The 24075-nt window shown below is 37.7% G+C and overlaps 1 protein-coding gene and 1 long non-coding RNA gene across 2 annotated transcripts; one reads left to right on the top strand and one right to left on the bottom strand.

Annotated features, from left to right (window-relative positions):
* Window positions 1-580: 580 nt before the first annotated feature.
* tnfsf10l (TNF superfamily member 10, like) lies at window positions 581-23090 on the bottom strand. Its single transcript, XM_051114008.1, has 5 exons — window positions 22716-23090; window positions 16060-16209; window positions 6920-6956; window positions 6612-6716; window positions 581-3658 (listed from the first exon to the last, which is right to left on the bottom strand). Exons 1-5 carry the CDS (start codon window positions 22911-22913, stop codon window positions 3204-3206), a joined length of 945 nt encoding a protein of 314 aa, XP_050969965.1. The 5' UTR covers window positions 22914-23090; the 3' UTR covers window positions 581-3203.
* LOC127167776 (uncharacterized) lies at window positions 7970-12042 on the top strand. The gene is made up of 2 exons (XR_007828024.1): window positions 7970-8164; window positions 12007-12042. It is a non-coding gene; the product is annotated as an uncharacterized LOC127167776 (long non-coding RNA).
* Window positions 23091-24075: the final 985 nt, after the last annotated feature.

The following is a 24075-nucleotide window of genomic DNA, read 5'->3' as shown; positions in this document are numbered from 1 at the left end:
AATAATGTAATGGTACTTTATATAACCTTTATTACAGTAAAGAATACTGTAAAATAATGGTTTTATGATAATAAGCTAGCCAGATCACAAAAGTAAGCAATTTCAAACACATGACTGATGTTATGAATTGAGTTTGAAGTTAAATTGACTAGTAGCACTAGATTAAAATATTGTCCTATCCCAACAAACCATACATCAATGGAAAGCTTATTTATACAGATGACCCTTATGACTGGTTTTGTGGTCCTCGGTGACAAATATGTGTGTGTGTTAGTATTCAGATTTTAATTTTATTTTTAAAAATTATAAAACAATATAAAAAGACTCCTTAAAAGAGTGTAAGACAATAGGAGTCAATGGGAAGTCCCCACCATGATAGACAAACAAACATTTTTTTTCTGTGTGAAAATGTCTTTTGTGTAAGAGCACCAGGTGTGCCCATGTGGGTGGGTTGGTTGCGGTATTGTGTGTGCAAGTTTGGCAAAAGAAAAGGAAAACAAATGACACATAATGCATGATGGAAGTTATTGGCATAGGCAGAATGCACAAGCTAGCAAATGATCAAACTCATGACTCATGATTCATAAAAAGGCACTTTAATTGAAAACGACACCTCAGACTTATGCTTTAAGGACACAGGTCAGACATTGTAAAATTATACAATAAAAAGGGAGAGCGTGAGAGATATCAGTACATTCTTACCAAAATGGAGACACAACATTGGTAAACAGTGCATACCATCTTTCTTTAAATGGAAAACAGTCCCACAGATTGGTGGTCAGAGAATTTAACAATCCCAAAGAAAAAAAAAAAAACTCTTACTGGAAAAGGAAACACAATAGTCTTTTTGTTTCAACTGACAGTTCATGTTGCTCACTGGATTTCACTGTTCTGCCCCGCTCCAGTTTTTCACAGCAGTCCCGTAAAGTCTCCGCAAAGCTCAGTGAGATTTAAAGTAACCATCGAGTCCACTGTTTTAGAAACCAGTCAAGCATTAAAAATTAAAAAACACACACTCGCCTATATACACACCTAACATACATTTGTCTTCTGTGTTCACATTGTGGTTCTTTGTGGTTCAGAGGGCAAGGAATTCAGCTATATTTCTCTTTCCTGGCCACCCCTCACCCCACAACGACCTCCATGTTGTACAGATAGGTGCATATTTCAACTTGTATGCACATGTGCACACTCACACAAGAGCCTGGACGGGTCCAGAGCAGATTGACGGGGATAATGAGCTCGGTCAGCGCGAATTGGTAGGATTATCCAAAGTCCTTCGGGAAAAGTTAACCCCAAAATGAAAATTTCTTTCTTCTGGAGAATGTTTCCATCGAGTCCGTTGTTGTTTTGGAACCCACTGACTTTCACTGAAAGATTTTTCAAAAAAGCTCTTTGTGTTCCACAGAAAAAAAGAAACTCAAGGAACGACTTGAGTGATGTTTTCGCTAAGCAGACGATGTAGAGGTTCTCACTGGGCTGCGAAATGATGCGGTTAATGATGTGTAATTGATGAGGTCATGTATGACTTCAACACTGATCTAAAACATACTTTGAACCTCCCTTAACATGATAGAAGTTAGCGTTCAGACTGAGGGTGTTCTCAGATCAGTGCATAACGACAACCCAAAGGCACTTTCACATATAAAACCTAGTGGTATCTGACATCACATTCCCTTAGATATAAAAAAGCACCTTGTATGGAGAAATTACGGCATTGCGGCACGTTATATGAACTGTGAACCTGCTGAAGAATAACTCATTCTCCCCTCTGGATTACATCAACATCCAAGTTTCTTAATCCAGACAAATTGCAGATAAGAGTCAGACGGGATGTTTTGTAATGTGTGGTATAACTAACATTATGTCCGAAGCTAAATGCCACAGAGTCTTGGCTCGCTCGCTCTCGCTGTATAATGTGATTTAAGGCACTGTCTTGGCAGGGGCGCTTTAGCTCACTGACTTTATCAGTAAAAACCGGGGCAGAGTCCAGAGAGAAGAAAACGTGCTTGTGGTTTACAATGAAACGCGAGTGTTTGCGACTGCTCTCAGAAACACCGTTGTGACAGCACTTGATCATTTATTCCTCCTTCAAACGCTTTGCCCTCAGAAAAAAACAGCCTCGTATTGAGATTCACAGCGGTGCTTCATTTGGAGAACATCACGGCGTTTACGTTTACAGCGGGAGGCTCATTTTGTGGGATTTTCATGGTAGAGCTTGTACATTCATTTCCAAACCTCATGATTCTAATTAAATACAGTAATATACACAGGTTGAACCAACCAAGCACAAAAAGAAAGAGATGGATGTACAACTAGTGCCACTTTTTCAAGGCACTTGGAGTGTGTGCAGCACTAGCAGAAAGCACAAAGCATTATATGGCTGCGACTTTTCAACAAACCGTGTAGCGTAGTGTTTATTTTACCTTTCGTATGGCCGTCACAATGTGAGCTGGGAAGTACGTGTCTCTGTGCGTCCCTCCCTGACGGTACTTCCTCCTGCACCCTGGACCAGACAGCAGAGGGAGACTTGTAAAAATGATTTGTATCTGAGACAAAACGCATGTGCGTTTTATCTTATCGCTGTGTTTTGAATGCATGGAAGCCATAAATACTCAAGAATGGGTGTTCTTAAATGCGATTTATGCAACAAGCTGAATTCCTCTGTGTTTGTGCATGTGTGAACTTTTTTAGCTCCTTTTCTTGTCCGGGCATGTTGCTCCGCTGGTCCGACAGGACGGGGAGAATTCCGCAGTCCTGCAACCTGCCAGGATGCTCATTTGAGGCTGGTAGAGCTGCATACTTCCCCTCTCATCTTTCTTTCCAGCACATTCCCGCTGTCATCATATCTGTGTTTTTAAAACTCTTTCGGATCCGCCGTACACACAAATATTCCCCTCCAGCGGACGACAGCGAGTCCACACATCAAACCCTAATCACCATTGGCACAGATTCACTTCGTGTGAGTTTTTCGTCTCTCCTGTTTTGCTACCGTTTCAAAGATTCACATCTTTGATGTGACTTGTAGAAATATACATACATTCCTCTGTCTTTAAAAGAAATAACCTTGTCTCTCATTCACACATCCTTCACATATTCAAAGTCTTAAAGAAAGGAAAGTTGAACGATGAAGTCTTTTCTCTTTGGGTCACAGCCCCAAAACGATCCACCCGATTGCTAACGTAGTCCCGGTTTGGCTTCTCTTACAGGTCCAGACGGAAAGCTCCGAAGTAGCTAGAGGAGTCCTCACCATATACCATTGTTGGAGATGAGACGGATACGAAGACCTCGTCGCCTGCCCGCAGCTCAAACAGGCCGCCCTGGTACACCGAGTGGAGGGCGTATTCTGCATCCGGAGCCCAGCATTTGGTCCCCACTCCCTTCAGGAGCTGAATCGGCCTCAGGTAGGAGGTTTTCTTATAGATGCACTGAACCAGCTGGTGGCTCACGCTGTTTTGGTCGCCCTCGCTAGGAGAGGGGTAGCGGAAGTACACCTGGGAGTACAGGTAGTAGCGGCCGTCCTGGGGTACGCGAAGGCGTCCGTTGGTCAGCGTCATGTTGTGCAGATGGGCGCCGAAGCTCTGGTTGGCCCAGGAACGTACAGGGTGGCGGCAGGACTGGTGCAGGTCTGCTTGAGGGGCGAAGTATTGAGTGCCACCTGAGGAAGAGGGAGAAGACCCAATTTAGCTTAGCATTTTACTTAAAGTATGTATTTTTGAGTGAAGCATTTTAGCGTTCAACACGATCAGTGTTGTTACTGTTAACCTAAACTAAAATCTAAATCTGGATCTAAATATTGAGAAAATTGCTATTAAAGTTGTCCGAATAAAGTTCTGAGCAATGCATTTTACTAATCAAAAATTAAGTTTTGATCTATTTATGGTAGGAAATTTACAAAATATCTTCATGGAACATGATCTTTACTTAATATCCTAATAATTTTTGGCATAATGGAAAAATCTGTAAATTAGTGCTCCAGGCTCACAATAAAAAAAAAAATAAAAAGATGAAAAAACACATAAAATGACTAATAATTAGACAAAATAAAGTGAAAACTAAAAATATTAACATACAAGCTCATTCAAAATATTAATAAATAAAAAAAGCATATAGATAATTAAAGAAAAATGCAGGGCAGGGCTTGCATTCATTGGCAAGATTGTTAATTGATTTGCAAATGTTAATTATGGCTGATAATAATAAGCTGAGAATTATTCATGTTATGGCTAATAACTGATAAAGTACTGATATTAAAATGTAATAATATTTTGTTATTAAAAATACGTAAATCTAACAGATGTTACAAGTGAATTTAGGCATCACAATATTATAAATGTAGAGTTCGAAAATTAATATTAATTTTGAGATTTGCTAAAGATTACATTTAACAGTGTTAAAAAATGATTAGTGTTTTAAAGATTTGAAGAAGTGAGCATTAGTAATGCCAAAGATAAACTGAATGTGAAATGGCAAATAATTTATGACAAAAAAGAAAAAGAAGAAAAAAGAATACAGGTTCCAAGACCAGGAGCAGGTGCCGATTAAGGGAAGGAACATAATTCACAAGGTAAAGGGAGGAAGAAAGATTGGTGGATTGTCTTAAGAGTACAGGAGAGATCAGAACAGGAAGGTATGGCTGCACAGGAGAGGAAGTCATGGACAGAGTGAAAAATCGAAGAACAGAGAAAGACTGGGGAGGAAGGGAGGTGTGGAGCACATGGAGGAGCAGGCGGCGTGTTCCTCAAACACAATGAGCCACATTCCTCACAGAAGATCAATAACACGCTAGACCTGCTCTTTGATTTACTGCTTCACAAAGTTTTAAAAGGGCCGTTCTTCTGACAAAAGTTGATAAAGAGAGTTACACACATGAAGTACAGATGTGTAGGAAAGCCCACCGCTATCACAGCGGTTAATATAGATGTTCTCATGGATTAAGCAGTTTCGTCTTTTTGAAGTTAACGGCATGTTCAATTTTCATAGTGCATGGATGTGATCCATCATCAAGCAGTGTGCAGACAGGTTTGTGAATAATGCATGCACGTGTAAATAAAAAACACTCCCTTGCAGTTTAGCGATCAGGCTTGTGACTTGTGCTCCAGATACAAAGCTGGTCTGACTTGGTTTCATTTCCTTCTGAGATGCGTGACTGAATAAAATCTCATTTTTTCCTGGCATGCGTGCAGTAAATAAAACTTTGATCTGACTAGCTTTAGTGGAACTTCAAAGGAACAGACAAGATTTTGAGATATTTAGTGATATTACTTTACTGTAGCTAAATAACTAAACAATTTCAAGCTGTTATATAATCGATTTCTTCTTTGCAGCTGTTTGCCAGGCTTTGACATGGGGAAGCTCTGCCTCTGCCTGGCAGGATGGATGGATGGGTCATATACAAAATTTGGGCAAAAGTCATGTAGAGTATTTCAGGCTTAAAGACTTTTTGGTTTAAAGCTTCGATCTAAATATTAGATGAAAAACTTGAACCTAAATAAAAATTAGAAATGTTTCTTTTGCAACTAACTTAAAGTAAGTGTTAAAAGTACTAAAATTACTAAAACTGAAATAAATTATGTAGAAATACACTACCAGTCAAAAGTTTTTTAATGTTTTTTAAAATTAGTTTCTTCTGCTCACCAAGCCTGCATTTATTAGATTTTTTTACTATTGAAAACAACTGTTTTCTATTTGAATACATTTTAAAATTTAATTTATTCCTGTGATCAAAGAAAAATTTTCAGCATCATTACTTGTCTTCTAATTCATTCAGAATTCTAATATGCTGATTTGCTGTTTAAGAAACATTATTATTATGATCGATATTTACAACAGTTGAGTAAACTTTTTTTCAGGATTCTTTGATGAATAGAAAGATCCAAAGATTAGCATTTATCTGAAATAAAAAGCTTTTGTAATATTATACACTACACCTTTCAGATTGGACTCAGTATATATATATGTATATCTTTTTTTTCTATAAGAAATTATAGAAATTAATACTTTCATTTAGCAAGGATGCTTTAAATCACAAAAGATTTCAATTTCATATAAATGTTTTTCTGAACTTTCTATTCATCAAAGAAACCTGAAAAAAATCTACTCAGCTGTTTTCAACATAATAATTTTTTTTTCATAATAAAAATTGTTTTTTGAGCAGCAAATCAAAATATTAGAATGATTTCTGAAGGATCATGTGACTAGAGTAATGGTGCTAAAAATTCAGCTTTGAAATCACATGAATAAATTATATTTTAAAATATATTCAAATAGAAAACAATTATTTTAAATAGTAAATATATTTCAATTACTGCTTTTGCTGTACTTTGGATCAAATAAATGCAGGCTTGGTGAGCAGAACAGACTTCTTTACAAGCATAAAAAACTTTTGACTGGTAGTGTATTTGCATAATTTTATATTAATAATGGTGGATTAATGGTGAATAAAATCATATTTGTTTCATGAATTAGTTTACCTTTACAATTAAGTGTAATGTTTTGGCAAAATTTATGAGTGTTGATGTGGAAAATATTGAACAAAGAATAGGTGGGTGTGTCCAAAGTTTCACTGGTACTGTATGCAAACACACACACACACACACACACAGGCTCACCCGGTAGGCTGCTAAGGGTCAGGTGGGCTGATGGGCGTTGTGTCACTGTGGTTATAAACTTTGACCCTGTTGTATTGTAAGAGCCATGAGGCATGGCTCTTGCTTCTGAGGGAGAGACAGACAGTAGACAATCAGCACATTCAAATACATCATAAAATATTTACTGCTGTTACGCAAGACATTTTTAACTTGTTCCTTGAACTGCATTTTATTATTATTACAGTCTATTTTTGTCATTCTTCCATGTGTCTTTAGCACTCTGCTTGTGATTGTGGCAATCATAGAGAAATGACTAATTGTATACTCACCATGTAAAGCCTGTTTGGAGATGATACTGTCTGTAACCTGTGGCAAAAACAAAAAAGTCCCATTAGAAACGTGACATATGATGACTCTTCAAAATCTAGATTGTTAACAGGAATGTGAAACTGGATGATTCAGTTTTATAAGTGTGTCTTTCCTCCTTTTTGGTTTTTGTTTCTTGTCTCACAAGCAGATTAACTGCGGTTAAAGTTTACCTTAAGTTACGAAACAGACACAAGTTAATTGTTCATTTTATTACACAAACACTTTTATTTTTTTATCTTCTGAATATGGCAGTGATTACGTTTTGTTCAGCTGGAGGGTGAAAACAGCTAAGAATAGTTTTTAAGGTCACTTTTCTCAAGGGCAGTTTTTCAGTAGTCTGTGACGGCCATATTTCAACCAGTCAAACCCCAGTATCCAGATCATTAGTCCCACCGGCTGGGTCTTGAACTAAAAACACTCTGATTACTGGCTCGTTTCCATCGCCTCAGGCCAGCCCCAGCCCTGGGATTTAGTATGTTCCAAACACTGTCTGATTTACCTAAAGTAAACGAATTGAAAATTCTTGATGAAAACTCTTGACTGAATCATTGCATTAAACCATTCCGCAAAAAATTCCATGTTAAATAACAGAGAATGTCAACAGGAGAGCAGTGGGAAAAGAAAAAAAAATTCCATATAATCCATAAAGCCGTTTAGATTTCAGAAATCTACTAAGTAACAAGCCAAAGTTTAACCCAACTCCCTCAGGTTGGTTTTGACCTCTCCTCACATTTTCCTTCCACTCTCCTGAATACTTGTTGGATGAAGGTTAAATGCAACTTAAACACCAAAGTTACGACAAATATAAATTTTGGCATGGTAAGTTTCACAATATATTTTAGTCTATAAAATGTATGGCGTTTTGCCTTTGAGTGTTTTGCAGTGTATTACTGTCTGTGTTGAAATATGAACAGTTTTTTAAAGCAAACACTTTATTTAAGCTTTTTGACATGACTGTGTTTGATTAAATCAACAAATGAATGTGTTCTTCTTTTCAAGGACTAATCGTTTATTCCCTTCTCTTTCTCTCTACCTCCCCAGCTTCTTTCTGTCTGGCATCATCCAAGAGTGAGTGTGCGATGGAGTCTCTGTTGTTCTTGGCACTTTCTCTCTCCTCTCCATTCATCAGACAGTCGAGCGCCTGCAGCCTTTATAACGTGACATAATCTCACCCAGGCCACAGCAGAGATGGATTTCTGACCAAGGTTTTTACTTGAGGCTCTTACTTTTTCACCATTATTTCTGGTAAATGGTCCTGAAATCAATTCCACATCTCACATATGGAGCAGATAAAGGGCTGTTTTACCAGTATGTTCTTGTACATGCAGCATGTCATACAAGAAAGACAGAAAGGAAAAGAGAAAAAAGATAGACAGAAATCATTTCAATTGTCTTTATAATTATTATCCTCTTTCCTTAAATCCCAAGAATTGACTAATCTAGCCTGTTTTTATGATTTAATTTATTTTAGCACGCCTCTGATCCAGTAAGCTTTGTGCTTACTTCTGATACGAAACAAATTCTGTCCATTTTATTACAATATTCAAAACAAAAATGCAGTTTTGGCGCTGTTTAATGTGGAGTGACAAGTCGTTAGCGCCTCAGTTAAAGAGAAGTGGCAACGCAAATAGGGTTGCCAGGTATTCACAACAAAAACCCGCCCAACTGCTACTCAAAACTAACCCAAAAGTAGCCCAATGGCGTTTCGAGGGGGTCCCCCGTAAAAATAGCGTTCCGGGGGGGTACATATTAAGTGGGGTCGCTTCAACCTGCAGACATGAAAAACAACCAAAAGTGTTAAAGTAGCCTAATTCCGCGGGAAAACCGTGAAGTTGGCAACACAGCGCAAAGCAGACGTGAACTGATCATCTCCTCCTCTTTAAACAGTTACAGCTCAGAATAAATATTAATAAACATCTGAAGGTATGTTAAAAGAAAGACTTACTGGAATCCGTATACTGTCTTATGTAATCGCTTTATCAGTGTTTCAACCGCGCAAAGACGTCAATATAACAGCTTGTAAACAATGGCACGTAACGTCACATTTACCTCAGAAAAAACATTCGGTAACCATAAACCCGTTAGTCAGCTATAAATATGAACTCCAAAGAGAAGCATTTTGCTAAATATATGTATCCTGTAACATATTCGTTATTGTTTTTATGGTTCTTCAATGTTTAATTTATGTTTGAATAAATCGGTCACGTTTTTATGATAGCCACCATTGTTTATATTTCAAAAAACGAATTGGAGCATAACTATAATTATGTAATTGCAATATTATTATTATAAAAACTTCACTGAGTGTAATTTAACCATTTGTATACAAATGAGTTCATTTTAATTTTTAATATCATCGTAATATAATACTAACTGACTCTCATGTATATTTTACAGCATTGGTTGAGAGGAGAAATTTGGCATGTACCTGATATAATATATCCAAAATAATTGAAATCGAATCAGAAATCGAATCTCAAGCATGTGAAGCAGAATTGAATTGAATCGAGTGAAATTTGTGTCAAAACCCAGCCCAGATATATAGATAGATAGATAGATAGATAGATAGATGGGTTTCTTAGTTGATCCTAGTTAGGATCCTTTCAGATTGGTTCCCATTTATGACAGAAATTCCTGTAAGAATCCGTCATGAAGGTTTTTTCTGGTTAGGGAGTCAGTGAGGCCTAGTTAAAATGAGTGCACAATCTGTTTTCTGGAAAACACAACATAGTTCAGAAGGTGGAGGGCAGAGAACAGACCCATACAAAGACCTCAACAATAACAATAAACACACCCAGCGCTAAACCTTTGGCCCCCTGCATCCGAGCGCCAGAAAATGCGAGCGGCAGAGGGAAGATTTTTCCTTCGTTCAAGGAGCAGGAAGCGGGCGAGTGCATGCATACAGCGTGCGAAGAAAGCCATTAGCGTCCTCTCCAGCTGAACTCAGTCGAGACAGCAATCTAATACTTTAAAACAGCCGTAAGTGCCAGAGTATGCTCTGTCATTGAGATACTGAAGCACAGCGCGTTCCCTTCCTCCAGAAGGATTATTAATAACTAACTGTTGCTTTCCTTGGGGCGTAAAGCACAGCAAACAATAAATCTCAGAGCGCTAGACTTTGCTCAGTGTGACTCAGGTAAATGGCTAATAACCCACAGTACTGAGAGACAAACACACACTGTACTTAATGTACACACACACTCTCCGCTGGATAAAATCAGTGCACGCCTGTTATGGGCCTTTGAATGAATGGGGTGTGTGTGTATGCTTACAAGTTGTTTCCTGCCATTCTTGGCTGCTGTCTGAGGTCGGCCCCATTCCTCTGTCCCCGGCCCCCTTCACCAGAGACCTCACCGTTCCACTACAGAGCACAACAGTCTGACCTTAAGCACTATGAGAATTAATTTCTCTCGTTTTCTCTTTCCCTCCCCCATGTAAAAGTCTGCGTTTATTCACATGGGGCGGCTGCTCAAGCTGTGCGTAAGTTACGGCTTGGCGTAGTTGTAGCTTAAATGAAAACTACATTACAACCACTAAAAATGTGATCATTGGACTATTACACATATTAGAAGTAAGCCTTTGGTTAAACTAAATATTTATGAAATCCTCTGAGTATGTAATCCAGTTGGACTGCCAGTAATATGACAGACTGTTTAGATTACATCAGTGAGAGCATAATTTGTGTTGACATATATGTACATATACATTGTTATATAATTTTGGGTCAGTAAGAATACTTTAAAAATGTTTTTCGAAAGACATCTCATATGCTCACCACGGCTGCATTTATTGGTTCAAAAATACAGTAAAAAACAGAAAAATTCTGAAATGTTATTAGAATATAGAATAAGTGTATTCTGTAATAACTTATATTCCTGTGATTATACCAATCTTCAATGTCACTTCAAAAGTCATTTTAATATGCTGATTTAGTGCACAAAAAATAAAACATTTCTTATTATTATCAGTGTTGAAAACAGTTGCTTAAAACTTTTGTGGAACAAAAGTTTTTTTTTTTTTAAGGATTTTTGAATAAATAGAACAATTAAAAGAACAGCATTTATTTAAATTTTAAATCTTTTTAAAAAATTTTACTGATACTTTTGATTTAATTTAATGCATCCTTGCTGAATAATTATTATTAATGAATTTTTCAGTTTTTTAGGACATTTATCTCGGTATTCCATTCCTAAAGAAATAAATATATAGGTATATAATACATTTATTTCATACACTACCAGTCAAAAGTTTTTGAACATTAAGATTGTTAATGTTTTTTTAACGGGTCTCTTCTGCTCACCAAGCCTGTGAGCCTGAAGTACAGCAAAAACAGTAAAATTTAGAAATATTTTTACTATTTAAAATAACTGTTTTCTATTTGAATATATTATAAACAGTCATTTATTCCTGAGATTTTTAGCATAATTACTCCAATCACATGATCCTTCAGAAATCTTTCTAATATTCTGATTTGCTGCTCAAAAAAAAAAAAAAAATTATTATTATTAAGTTGAAACAGCTGAGTAGGATTTTTTTCAGGTTTCTTTGATTAATAGAGAGTTCAGACGAACAGAATTTATATGAAATATAAATGTTTTGTGACATTATAAATGTCTTTATCATCACTTTTGATCAATTTAATTGTATTCCGAAAAATTTAAGACAACTATATGGATCAACACAGTCAGGTTTCAGTTTAAGAGACCGCACACTACTAATGGTGCATCGAAATTAAATTCAGAGTTAAGCTACTAGACCCCTGTGAACTTTATGTCCGCATTTAGGACTTACAAGTGGCTGGTGCAACCCTACCCTGCACTTAAAATACAGCAGTCAGGATTAGTTGTGTTTGTGCCTGTATCTTCCTCCTCTTTTCTCTCTTGTCAGGGCTCTCTGCCACAGTGACACTTAATGGGGTGTTAAAGATATGACAGGCTGTCTTCAGTCTCTCTTTGGGTGTGGAGAATGGGCTTGAAGACTTCCGAGGCTTAAAACCCGACTTAATCTCTCTTTCCTTTCTTTCTCTCTGTCTTTTTTTTTTTTTTAGACGGAAGGTCGTTGCGGAGCACTCGCTGAAATTCGACTCTAAGTAATACCAGCTTTGAGAGCTCAGCACATATTTGGCAGGAGGCGAGCCATCGTGTAAGTCCATGCAGCGCAACATGAGAACACCAACTGGACCGGCCTTTACTTTATTAACATTTTTCTCTTTTTCTTTCTTTTCACCCCTTTTCACCCTTGTTATCAAACCCAATCCGCATATACAAGCTAGAACTTTCCCGTAGGTTTCTGAAACAAACAATACATTCATCCCGAGAAACCACATGTAGTAAAACCGACCACACTTTTGAAAACACAGTCCTTGAGCTATGATCATGCAGAAGATAAAGGTTAGAGGGCAGACAGAGATGGCCTTTGTGTTTGTGTCTGAGGCTGGCGGAAAATCTTGCGGCTGGCGGAATGCCCCGAGTATGATCACTGCTTTCATCGTAAATCTGTTTCAGACGCCGGTGGTGATGCAGCGCTGCGGATGTGAGCCCGAAGACGAGATGCTTCCTCATCTAATGAGTCATTAGGAGAATCCGAGACAAGTGGAGAACGGGGACAAAACGTCCCATTTAGCTTTGCGGGAAACTGAGGAGGGATTTAGGGATATTGAGAGGACTCAAGTGGCTGCTGCGGGGTCCTGTTCAGGTGCAGGTCGAGCATATAATATTCCTTGGAATGCCGATATTATTTCTGGGCTGGATCGTATCCATTCTAGCGTCTTTTGATTTGTTGACTTGCGTTAGGGTTTCTCTGTGGACGTGGCCATCTGTTCGGTGAATTAACTTGAACTCTTGCAGGGTTCGGCTCTTGTTAGCCATGCGGTCATTCCGCATTACGTGTTACACCAAAGCCATGGAAAATCAGTGATCAACAATGGTCAGCGGTTTGCATATACTGCACGTCTGTATACTGTTTGTGTGCTGAGTCCGGCTAAAATTGAGAATCTGGAGGACGTCAGACTTTTCTTTTTGCTTTTTTTTTTGGATCCCTCTATAATAACTACCAGGTGTTCTGGCATTCTCTGGATTCTGAAGGCCTTCGCTTCAGAAACATGCATTTCCTTCATCTCTCTTCACTCACCCATTTGCTGTGAACACTCTCTCGATCCTTCTTATCCTCTCGTTCTTTTTCTGTGTGCTTTACCTCTGCGCTGACATGAGCCTGGAAAAGAGCCCGAAGCCTCGGCGTGTGCTTGTTTGGCCTGTTTCTTAAGTATCTTCCTTCTTTGTCTAAATCTGAATCTCACCCTCTCATTTGTATTGATGTGTGAACATGCACACAAATACATGCACACATTTTTTTTTTTGTATTTTGCTGCTTACATTCTCTATTTATTTGGCAAAAATCTCCATTATTTGTTTACTTTTTCCACTGACTGATCCCCTAGCATGATCAGGGAATTCTTTAGTGCACCATAATTGCATCTCTCAGAAGTGGCGCATGTGTTCTTAATTATGAGGCAAATGCCTCTGCCTCTGAGTGCCAATAAATTGTTTGCAGCCTCACTCAATTAGTAGTGAAAGATTTGACGGTACGCACGGGCTGTTGCGCATAGCGGCGGGAGGGAAAGGGGTAGGACGGGCTAGGCATGCTCCATAAAATCTGATAACGTATATTCCCGGAGCCAAGGGACTTGGGTAAACAAAGGGGTGGCACGGAAAATTAATAAAAAATAAAAATGGCAGAAGTTGCAACACTTCCACAATAATGAAAAGCCGAAAGTCATTATGAACCCTATTTACTTTCTAAACAAATGTTTCCTGGTTTTATTGTGAATGATTCATTGGTACAAGTTGTTCCAGACAAAGAACTGAAATATTTTTTTTACTTTTCTGTTGATGTCACTTAGGCCATGTGGGCTATTGGATAATGTTAACCATATTTAATGTTAACCAATATTTATTCCGTCTGACACAGATGGATAAAATTAAGTAGGCATGCACAATATATCAGTACCATAACAGTAATGTTCTGATATTAAAGATTTTTACATTGATTTTATTGATGAGTTATCATTGTGCATGTTTTATCTTAATTTATTTTGACAAAATAGAAATTTTAATATATGTACTCAACCCGTTGTCATCCAAGATGTTTGTGTCTTTCTTTTTTCAGTCATAAAGAAATTATGTTTGTTGATGAAAACATTTCAGGATATTTCACCATATCTGTGAATACCATATACCATATACCATATATATCATATTCACGACTTCTGTGGTGCCTGTGAGTTTAAACTTCCAAAATGCAATTTAAATGCAGCTTCAAAGGCCTCTAGATGATCTCAGCCAAGGAATACTTGTTAACCTTAAATGCCCGTCTTGTCTAGCTCTGTGATGCGCATGCGTACTCTGTGTGATCCGGGTCAAAACAGTTAGGGTATGTTGAAAAACTCCCATCTTATTTTCTCCTCCAACTTAAAAATCTTCCTACATTGCTGTTTCACCTTTTTTTGTAAAGGCCGTTTGACCTTTGCACGTTCACTTTGTAAACACTGGATCGGTACTTCTGCAGCGATGTAGGACGATTCGGAAATTTGAGGAGAAAATGAGTTGGGGGTTTTTCAACATACCCTAACTGTATTGACCCGGATTACACAGAGTACGCATGCGCATCGCAGAGCTAGGCAGGATGGGCATTTGAGGTTAAAAAGTATATAAATGTTTATTTTTTTTATAAAATGACTGATCGTTTCGCTAGATAAGACCCTTATTCCTCGGCTGTGATCATGTAAAGCCCCCTGAAACTGAATTTAAACTGCATTTTGGAAGTTTAAACTCACAGACACAATAGAAGTCCACTATATGGTGAAATATCCTGAAATGTTTTCAGCAACAAACATAATTTCTTTACGACTGAAAAAAGACATAAACATCTTGGATGACAACCTTGCTATCACAGAAATAAATTACATGTAAAATATAGGAAAAAGTTTTATAATATATAACAGTTTGACTTTTTATCAAATAAATGCAGCATTGCTCAGCATAAGAAGCTTCTATCAAAACTACTGCTGTCAAAATGAGCGTGTTAATGCAGGCGATTAATTTTTCCAGTTTAACGGCATTAGAAATATTTAATGCAGGGGAAACTGCTGCTTCTGTTTCTTTTTTTCTTGACAAAAAGTGTTTATTTAGTCACAGACCACATTTAGTTTATTTAGTCTTTACGACCACATCAGACGGGAGGCTTTTTAGACACCCAGTCCAACTTCACTTCAGCGCCAGGCACTAGTCAAACAAGTGCGGGAAAGGTACAGATGACGAGGGAGCTTCAGTAGAACAGTGAGCTGTGGTCAGATGAGATATTGTCAGGCCATATATCAGTAAAAATGAATTTACCTACTTTTGCAATATAAAAGTATATTTAAAAACATCAGTTATAGGTGGGATTGACTGCGAGTTATTTCAGAAAAAAAATGTGTGATTAATTAGTTCTTTTTTTTATTAGTTCTTTTTTTTTTTTTTCTTACAGATTCCTGCACTGTGTTTAATGTAAATAAGTGTTTGACTTTACTACTTTATGCTTTGCAAGTCTAATCACACCTTTAGTACGAGTCTTTTTTTTTAAAAAACCAAGCCCTAGGCTTCCTAACATGTCAGTTTTATTAATGTAACCACCACTGGAAGGCTGTGAGGGGAAAAAGCTGAAGCAGAAGGGATAACCAGCCACGCCAGGGGAAAACCAAGCCATTTCCTTCAAATCTGAGCTCTGACTGCTTAGACTGGTTCATGTTCGGGACAAGGGGGTGAGTCACCCTCTACAATGCTGCATATACAAGAATAAATGCTTGAAAAACTCTCCCATGACTCAACCATCCACTTTTCTTCCCTAAGGAGATTGTAATCACTTGCCAGGACACATTTATGGTAATAGCAAGTTGCTTCATGCTGTGAGGAACTTCACTTGAAACTGTTGTCTCCAATTGTGCCCATGCATTGAAAAGGCAGATGATGTTTTTAATAGCTGTTGTTACACGGCTTGCCTCAACAGATATCCGAACAAATGAAGGCTGAATGTTGTGCAACGAGTACAATCAAAACGAACTCACCTTGGATATGTAGGCTTTGATACCCTCAGCTAGTTTGATGCAAGGCTCTCCAAACAGTTGGGCCAGGTCCTCAGGAATGTCCCGGTCTTTATCCAGGGCGTTGAGCAAGCCCAAGCACCGCAGTTCTTCTGTGACCCCCTGATTTTTAACCTGCCAATAAGAGAAAAGTTAGAAATCACATGCACTTGGAATCAGTATGTCAAAATGTGGTTTGATGTACAATGAGCAATAAAAACGGCACTTTAGGAAGCAAACTGGGAAACAATCAACTGGGAGCTGAAGGCATGCTCGACAGGGAAACAATCTGCTCAAGGCCAGAGCACAGGCTGAAGATCAAAATGAGGCCATGTATCCCTCTTGACCCTTTCCAGGAAAGCAGATGAGAACATCTGCAATGGGGCTTTCTATGGAAAGCCAGTGGGGTACAAGTTCAGCTCAAGACCTTAAGCCAGCTGGAGAGGTATGTCCTACATAATGAGGTACTTTCGAATGACCTTGTTGTGAAACCCTTGCTTTTACTTTCTGTCTCTTTCTCTCTCTGTTCAGAAACCCGGAGCCTCTCCAAGAAATATGTCGCCAGTTAAGGATCTTTGCATGCTATTTTGAGTCACGGTCCGCCAAAGCTCTTAATGACTCTCCAGTCGCCGGCGGAGCGTGGCAGCAGAAGGTGTGTTTCGTTAACTCTCGCCGCGTTACGCTTTTCAAAGCGAGTCGGCCAGGTAATGAGGGTCCCCCATGTTGAGCAGGGCTGCGCTTACAGACTGATCTGAGACCAGTTTTTGCAATTTCTTGTGTGACCACACAAACGAGGCTGGTCCTAGTTCTGGCAGGGCTTACGGGATTGGGGCCAGGCTCTTTCATATGTGTTGATCGACAACCCGTTTGCGGTTTTGTCTCAAGGGTAAGCTTGGGCTGGTACTGGATCAGCATATTAAAACAACCTCAGCATAAGAAGAAAAGTACATTAATAAAAAAAAGCTAGTTTGGTAACACTTGACAGTGGAGTTTAATTTGTTAATATTATTAAATGCATTAGGTTTCAATACAATATGTCACCAAGTTACTGTTCTCTGGCTAACATAGATGAGGTTTTATTAAAATTGCAAAAATTATTTGTGGTAGTTTTGAAAGCATCAATAAGAATGTGTTAAAGCTGCAAACCAATCAGTAATGTGTTGCATTCATGATGCATATTATCTAAATCTAAATTTTCAGCATCATTACTTCAGTCTTCAGTGTCACATCATCCTTCAGAAACCATTCTAATATGCTGATTTGCTGTTCAAGAAACATTTTTTGTTATTATCAATATTTAAAACAGTTGAGTACATTTTTCAGGATTCTTTGATGAGTAGAAAGATCCAAAGACCAGCATTTATCTGAAATAAAAAAGCTTTTTAACATTATACACTACTATTCAAAAGCCTAGAGTCAGCATATTTTTTATTTATTTTTTTTTTTAGGGGAAAGAAATGATAGAAATGAAAACTTTTATTTAGCAAGGATGCTTTAAATTGATCAAAAGGGATGATAAAGACATGTATAATGTTACAAAAGATTTCTATTTCAGATAAATGCTGTTCTTCTGAGCTTTCTATTCATCAAAGAAACCTGAAAAAATTCTACTCAGCTGTTTTCAACATAATAATAATAAATATTTTTGAGCAGCAAAGCAGAATATTAGATTGATTTCTGAAGGATCATGTGACTGGAGTAACAATACAAAAAAACTTAGCTTTGAAATCACAGGAATAAATTACATTTTAGAATACATTCAAATAGAAAACAGTCTTTTTAAATAGTAAAAATATTTTACATTTGACTTTGGATCAAATAAATGCAGGCTTGGTGAGCAAAAAGACTTCTTAAAAAAAAACCCATTAAAAATCTTTGTAGTGTATGTCTCACATAAAGGTTATATTTACCACCTGAGCTATATCTGAGCTTCTATTTTCACCTGTAAAATAGTAACACCCTCTGACAAGCCACAGTTTGATCACAAAAATCCAGTTTACTTGATGCGTCATATCTTGTGCTTGCATCTACATGTTCAAAACCTTCTTAACTGTAAACAACGACTTGATGTGTAAGTGCCTGCTTCCTTGTATTTCTTTTTTAGAAGTAGGTCAGTCACACATGCCCTGGATGGAATCTGAAGTACTGTCCAGGGTGTGGAGAAGCGTGAGCCAGAAATTGATCATTTGTCATCATGAGTTACACCAAATAAATTCAACAACTCTGGGTCAAAGCTGCTACACCCTAATACATGTAAACTCCGACAGTATTGCTATATGTAATTGTTCACAGATGTAGCTCGAAATGCACTAAATTAAGTAAAATCAACATATTGAGTCACTGGTAGTGAGACTGGTGGTGCTCCGGAGGGTTTCTGATCCCAGAGAGGGCAGCAGGAAGTGGGGAACAATGCTTCAGTGTTAGCCCTCATTTCTGTAGCTGGGGAAAAGAAGCCACCACTGAACTTTATGCTTCACTCCACATCCATTGCTTTTTTGGGAAAGGATTAAATAAGAGAAACCAGGCGTGTAACTTAAATCCATGCCAGGGGCTCTCTGTCTCTGCATCTCGCTCAAACCTTCCTCTCGTTTCTTTCTTTCGTCTGCTATTCCTCATCCATGTGTATGTTTTTTCTAGATCCCCCCCTGCGGTCTCAAAGAAAGGAAAGCAGCCTGAAAGTCGGTGGTGATCGAAATGATCTGTGAGGGCTGAAGCGCTGCAACTTCGGACGAGTTCCCAGAGGGCAACAGGTTTGTCTAAGCAGGTCTTCAAAGGAAATTCCAGCCAAATATTCAATTTGTGCGTTTGGCAGGGAACAAACTCCGAGGAGATTGTTCTCTTTCTCTTTCCTTCTGCAGAAGACCACACAGAAGTCAAAACCTCTCTCTCTCTCTCTGGCCTTGGATCGACTAGTCTCTAAAAGCAATAAATCAAGTCCTGTTAAGAAGGGAACCCCCTTTCTGAGGCAAAGTTTGGTTTTTATTTAGACCCAGACAATGCAAAGTATGCAAACACGTTCAGTAGGTGCTTTCCTCACAATGACAAGTTTCTCTAAAATTAGCGCATGACTACAAGTGATCCTTGATAAAGGAGTGTGAGTTAAAACTACCGATAGAGTGCATGCTCAGCATGCCATCATTCCTCCAGTACACACCTGTACATACAAACATTCGACTTTACAATGACCGGTGCCATTGTGTATGGCAAAAGCCCTGGGTTTCCAAGGGTAACAATTCTTTTTTTCCCTTATAATCACCTTTGTTATGGCTTTTCTCATTGGCTCATAAATCTCTGGTAAATGGCCAATGAAGACAGGCCTTATTAAGAGTCCATTGTGATGCGTTTTTAAAGCCCTCTGGGTGTTCTATGAAGTCTCGGGCCATCACCGTCCCGTTCTGCTCTGTCTAACTGAATGCTACACTTTTGGAATACTAACTATGTGCCTGTCAGTGGACCCCGGCTTCTTTTCCCCATCCAAATGGGGCCCCAACAGTCATCTCGCCCTGCTAGAATATCTAAGTACTTCTGAGAAGCAAGATTTGTGTTTTTTTTCCCTCCACACGTAATTAATACAGAAATTAAACGTGACGTGGACAGATTGGAGTAATTATGAACTTATTTTAACTCAACTTACTCAACTGAATAACAAGTTTTAGCCTACTTTTGGGGCTAATCACTTCAGAAACATACTTTTTACGTTAAAATTGATTATTGTCAAATAAAAATGCCCATATGTGCCGTTGGAGCGCTCAGTACGCAGAGTTTTCATTGCTAAATGAGGTAGTTGCGTTGTTTATTACGTCCTGTTGGTGTAAACAAGGCTTTGTTTGTCTGATAATGGAGTAAAATGGAGGTGTTTACTCGTCTTTTAGGACAACACTGTGAGCATCCCATCTGGTCAGTGCACCAACAGTGAGCACAGGATATTTATGTTAGTGCTGAAGAATGTTCATTAGGCAACAGCTGTGTGTAAGAGAGAGAGAAAGACAGTGCATATGTGTCTTTAGTTTCAGCACATTCTCACTCAATATCTCACAATTTTCTATCTTTTTCAGCTTGTCAATGTGTTGAACTGATGACTGTCCCTTTGGAAAAAAAAGATCTTTAATCCTTCAGCAAACACCACGGTGCTGTTTAATCCTCGAAAATATTTCCTAAGGCTTTTTGTTCATGTATGACTGAAACTTCATCATAAGCACGGCCTCTGAAATGGGCCTGGAGATAATTCAAACCCCTCTCAGATTTATTCGAAAAGCCCACGTCTAAGATTTATACCGAGAAGTGAATCATTCCTCGGCCTACTTTAATTTATTTAGGAACGACGGAAATAAAAACCTACTCTGAGCTCCCTGATCAATTTAATTGCAGGACGACAAATGTCTTAAATATCTCAAAGTCGCTTTATATTGCGGAAATTTATCTAGAGCTTTGTCCTCTTGTCAGTTTTAAGGTTGAACCCGTCTGTGTAACACTGGAAACCCTCCATGCCTTCTTTGGTCCTGGCAAACACAACGTAACTTGAATCCGCAAAGAATTATCAGAGAAAAGCAACCACAATTAGCTATAATTATATGTTCTACATAAAAACCGCAATATTACAGTGAGAACCAGAGGGAAAGACAGAATAAAATTGAATAAGGATAAAAACCAAACATGAAGGAGAGGGGAAAACAAGAGGGTGAGAGACTGAGACGTTGTGGATCTTGGCAGTGGAAAATGTCACAGGAGGTTTACCATGGGGAGCCTGTGAGGAGACACACATTTGCTTGCAGGGTATTGCTTTACAGTGAATTTCTGGTATTGTTGATGAGAGGCCTGTCTAGAAATACACAGGGAAAAGGAGATTGAGGCTGGTATAAACTGTAAACCGCTTTCCCAAAAGCATGACCCAGCACCACCTTCCAGCTCAACACCTAATCTAAATGGATTTTATCAATTGCAGTTACTTATAAATAGGTCATCCTTAACTCTGTTTAAATTCAACAGTGACAACCTGCGTGGGAGCTTCTGCTGTTATCCTCCCTGATGTGTTTACAGTCTCACAGTGTGACCGTGAATTAACCTCACTTTCTTTTTTCTTTCAGAGGTAGAGCGTTTATTTGAAACAGTCAGTCTTATCTCACAAAGTCGTATCATTTACCGGCTTCGCTTATCGAAGGGCAGTTTCATACGAAGTTTCGTTGTAACTTCATTTAAAGACTTTTCATATTTAATCTTAATGGGTTCAGAGTTTATTATTATTCAATCGGGTTTACTGGATCCTACGTCAACCTTACTTCTTAGGTTTTTCCAACATGAATAGCTTTCAAAGATATGGGTTAGATTATGGGTTATGATTAAATGCCGTTTCATCAAAAGGTAGAGCATAATAGATATGCACAACTTATTGTTTAGTATATTTGTCATTTTCAAAATGATACTTATCCAATAATCTCAACATTGTCATTCTGATTTATAGAACATTTCATTTGTATTTCATAAGCACCTGTTAGGGTCTATGTATTATGACATCCAGACTAGGCAGTAAAACATGCATATGAACACTTTAGTGTTTCCAACACAATAATTGTTGCAAAACAGCATGACTTCCTTGTCTCAGTCTTCTGATTGAGTAATCATGTTTTTGTTGTGTGCAGTTTTGGCAAATTAATTCATGCGGTTAATAATCTGAAACTATTCACAATGTCTTTGTTTCAGAAATATTGTAGACATTTGTTGTATTGTACTTTTTTAAAAATAAAATAATAATAATAGTTATTTTTAAACAAGCAAAGCAAAAATTATTCAGACACCTTCAACATTTCTCACAGTTTATTTGCTATAGTTTAGAAAATGGTAATAAAATGTCAATAACTCACAGTTAAACTGTCCGAAAACAAATTCATCTTGATAATGTCTCCTAACTTTGATAGAAAGGTACGTAACAAATCATGGTCAGGTTAAAGTGTCAAATCAAATTTTTGCTCCCAAATTAGTTTTACTGGTAGTCCACTGTATGACTGTATGAATTTATGGGTATGTCACAGTTTACTTAATAACATAAATAAACTATAGTGTCCTGCACCCACTAGTAAATTTTTTTTTAATAATTTAATTTAAAAAATAATGTGTTTGTATGTTTAACATATGAATAATTTATATTGTTTTATTCAATTTATCTTAAATATTTAATTAAATGTGATTTTATTCTTCTAACAATTCGACTTGATGTTGACATTTTGTCAAAGCCTTTAACAATCCTCTCAAAACAACAAAAGAATCAGATTAAATGACAAGAATGAAACCATTTTTCCATCCCAATCCTACTGCTTTCGGTTTGTTTAGTTTTGTTAATGCCTAATATCCTAAAAGCATTCATTTGTATCTTGGAATATAAACTGATACCTCATCCGCAACTTGCTAAAAGTTCTCCTGTGCTGCAAACCGTGTCTCAAAACTTAGTTTTAACCCACCTTGCAAGTATTTTGCGGTGTGACGGGCGAGTAAACATGCTGTCTAGGCAGTGCGCTGTGTTATGAACGAGCCGTCGCCCCAAACGCGCCTGTGATGCCCAAAAATACTGGCACGAAGCTCACTAAAATTATAAATCACGGCCTGTGCGAAAGAAAACAGTAAGAGCAACTTTAACAACTTTAGCTTACCTGCGATAAAGACATGTTTAAGTAGACAAAGAGTCCGGTGGTCGAAGCGATCTGCAGCACGACCACCACAATCACCACCATCGCGATCCATAACTTTGACGGCGATTCTCGACCGCGTCCGTTCGCCGGAACCATCATGTATGTGGTGGACTCGCTGCTGACCGACCTGAAGTAATCCTGGTTGTTCTGAGTTGCCATGGCATTCCTAAGACGTGAGTAGATACGCGGCTGGTGACAAACAAACAGGAATCAGCAACGGGACGTTGAATAAACTCCTTCTTGTTGGCGCAGAGCGGCCGTGGGAGGGTAGAGTCTGTCCCACACTCGCATGCAGTCACTAATGCTGGAGGACTAGGCTAGTGCGTGCATGTGTGTGTGTATTTGTGTGTAGACGCTGAGGGGTTGAGTCTCGAGAGTTTCTCAAGGTACAGCTCATGACTTTATTAACCCTTTTCCTCATACAAGATATTCCACTGAGCACTGCCGCAATATGATTAATGGCGAAATGCGTTTAATATATATATACATTTAAATATAGTAATATGCTATATATATATATATTTTGTATTGATTATTTTTAAACTGTTATTGTGACACTATGAGCTGAATAATTTTGGCCACACTCTCCCAAACTCTGATATTACAGAAAAGCCCAGAGGTGCTAAAGAAAACCATTTAAACCAGCTGTTCTCATCCTTTTTGACTTCAAGTACCCCTATTTAAAGCCCCCAGCAACTTTTCAAGTTGATTATGATTTAATGGAATATATGTAAGGACAAGGATTAAAAATGTTTATATATATGTATATATTCATATCTTTAGAATTATTTCATAATAAATTATTTACAATCTTTGCATATTCATTATAAGATTTGCATTAATTTACATAACATTTCCTGGTCTATAAATCACATTTAAAATTAGGCCACTGTAGCCTATACTCATATCCATACTCATACTCATACCGTATGTCACGTTTTTATTTTTTTGTTGACTCATCGTCAACTCACCTCAAAGATTGTCCAGGAAATTACTATTATAACCATTGCAACACTATTTTTATGTTATGCTATTTTGCATTGTGCATAATGTATTTTAAGTAGTTATTATTAATTTATTAATTAATCATGAATCTGACACCTGCTGCTATAAAAAAAAAAAAAACATTATTTTTTATCATTTGTTTTTGTTGTTGTTTTAATGCTTGTTTTGTCTTTTAAATTCATTTAAAAAAAATTCATTTTACTCATATCCATACTCATATAGTATGTCACATTTTTATTTTTTTGTTGACTCATCATCAACTCACCTCAAAGTTCATCCAGAAAATTACTATAATAACCATTGCACACTATTTTTA

This window comes from Labeo rohita, chromosome 7 (assembly GCF_022985175.1).
Source record: "Labeo rohita strain BAU-BD-2019 chromosome 7, IGBB_LRoh.1.0, whole genome shotgun sequence".
Classification (NCBI taxonomy): Eukaryota; Metazoa; Chordata; class Actinopteri; order Cypriniformes; family Cyprinidae; genus Labeo; species Labeo rohita.
This window is presented reverse-complemented; position numbering and strand designations above follow the sequence as displayed.

What these genes read in the sequence shown, in the direction of transcription:
- tnfsf10l (XM_051114008.1), bottom strand. Translation starts at nt 22,913, where the DNA reads ATGGCAACTCAGAACAACCAGGATTACTTCAGGTCGGTCAGCAGCGAG. An exon ending in TAAACATGTCTTTATCGCAG is followed by an intron (nt 16,210 to 22,715) that starts GTAAGCTAAAGT and finishes TCTTATTGGCAG; the next exon opens with GTTAAAAATCAGGGGGTCAC. An exon ending in GACCCTTAGCAGCCTACCGG is followed by an intron (nt 3,659 to 6,611) that starts GTGAGCCTGTGT and finishes CCTCTTCCTCAG; the next exon opens with GTGGCACTCAATACTTCGCC.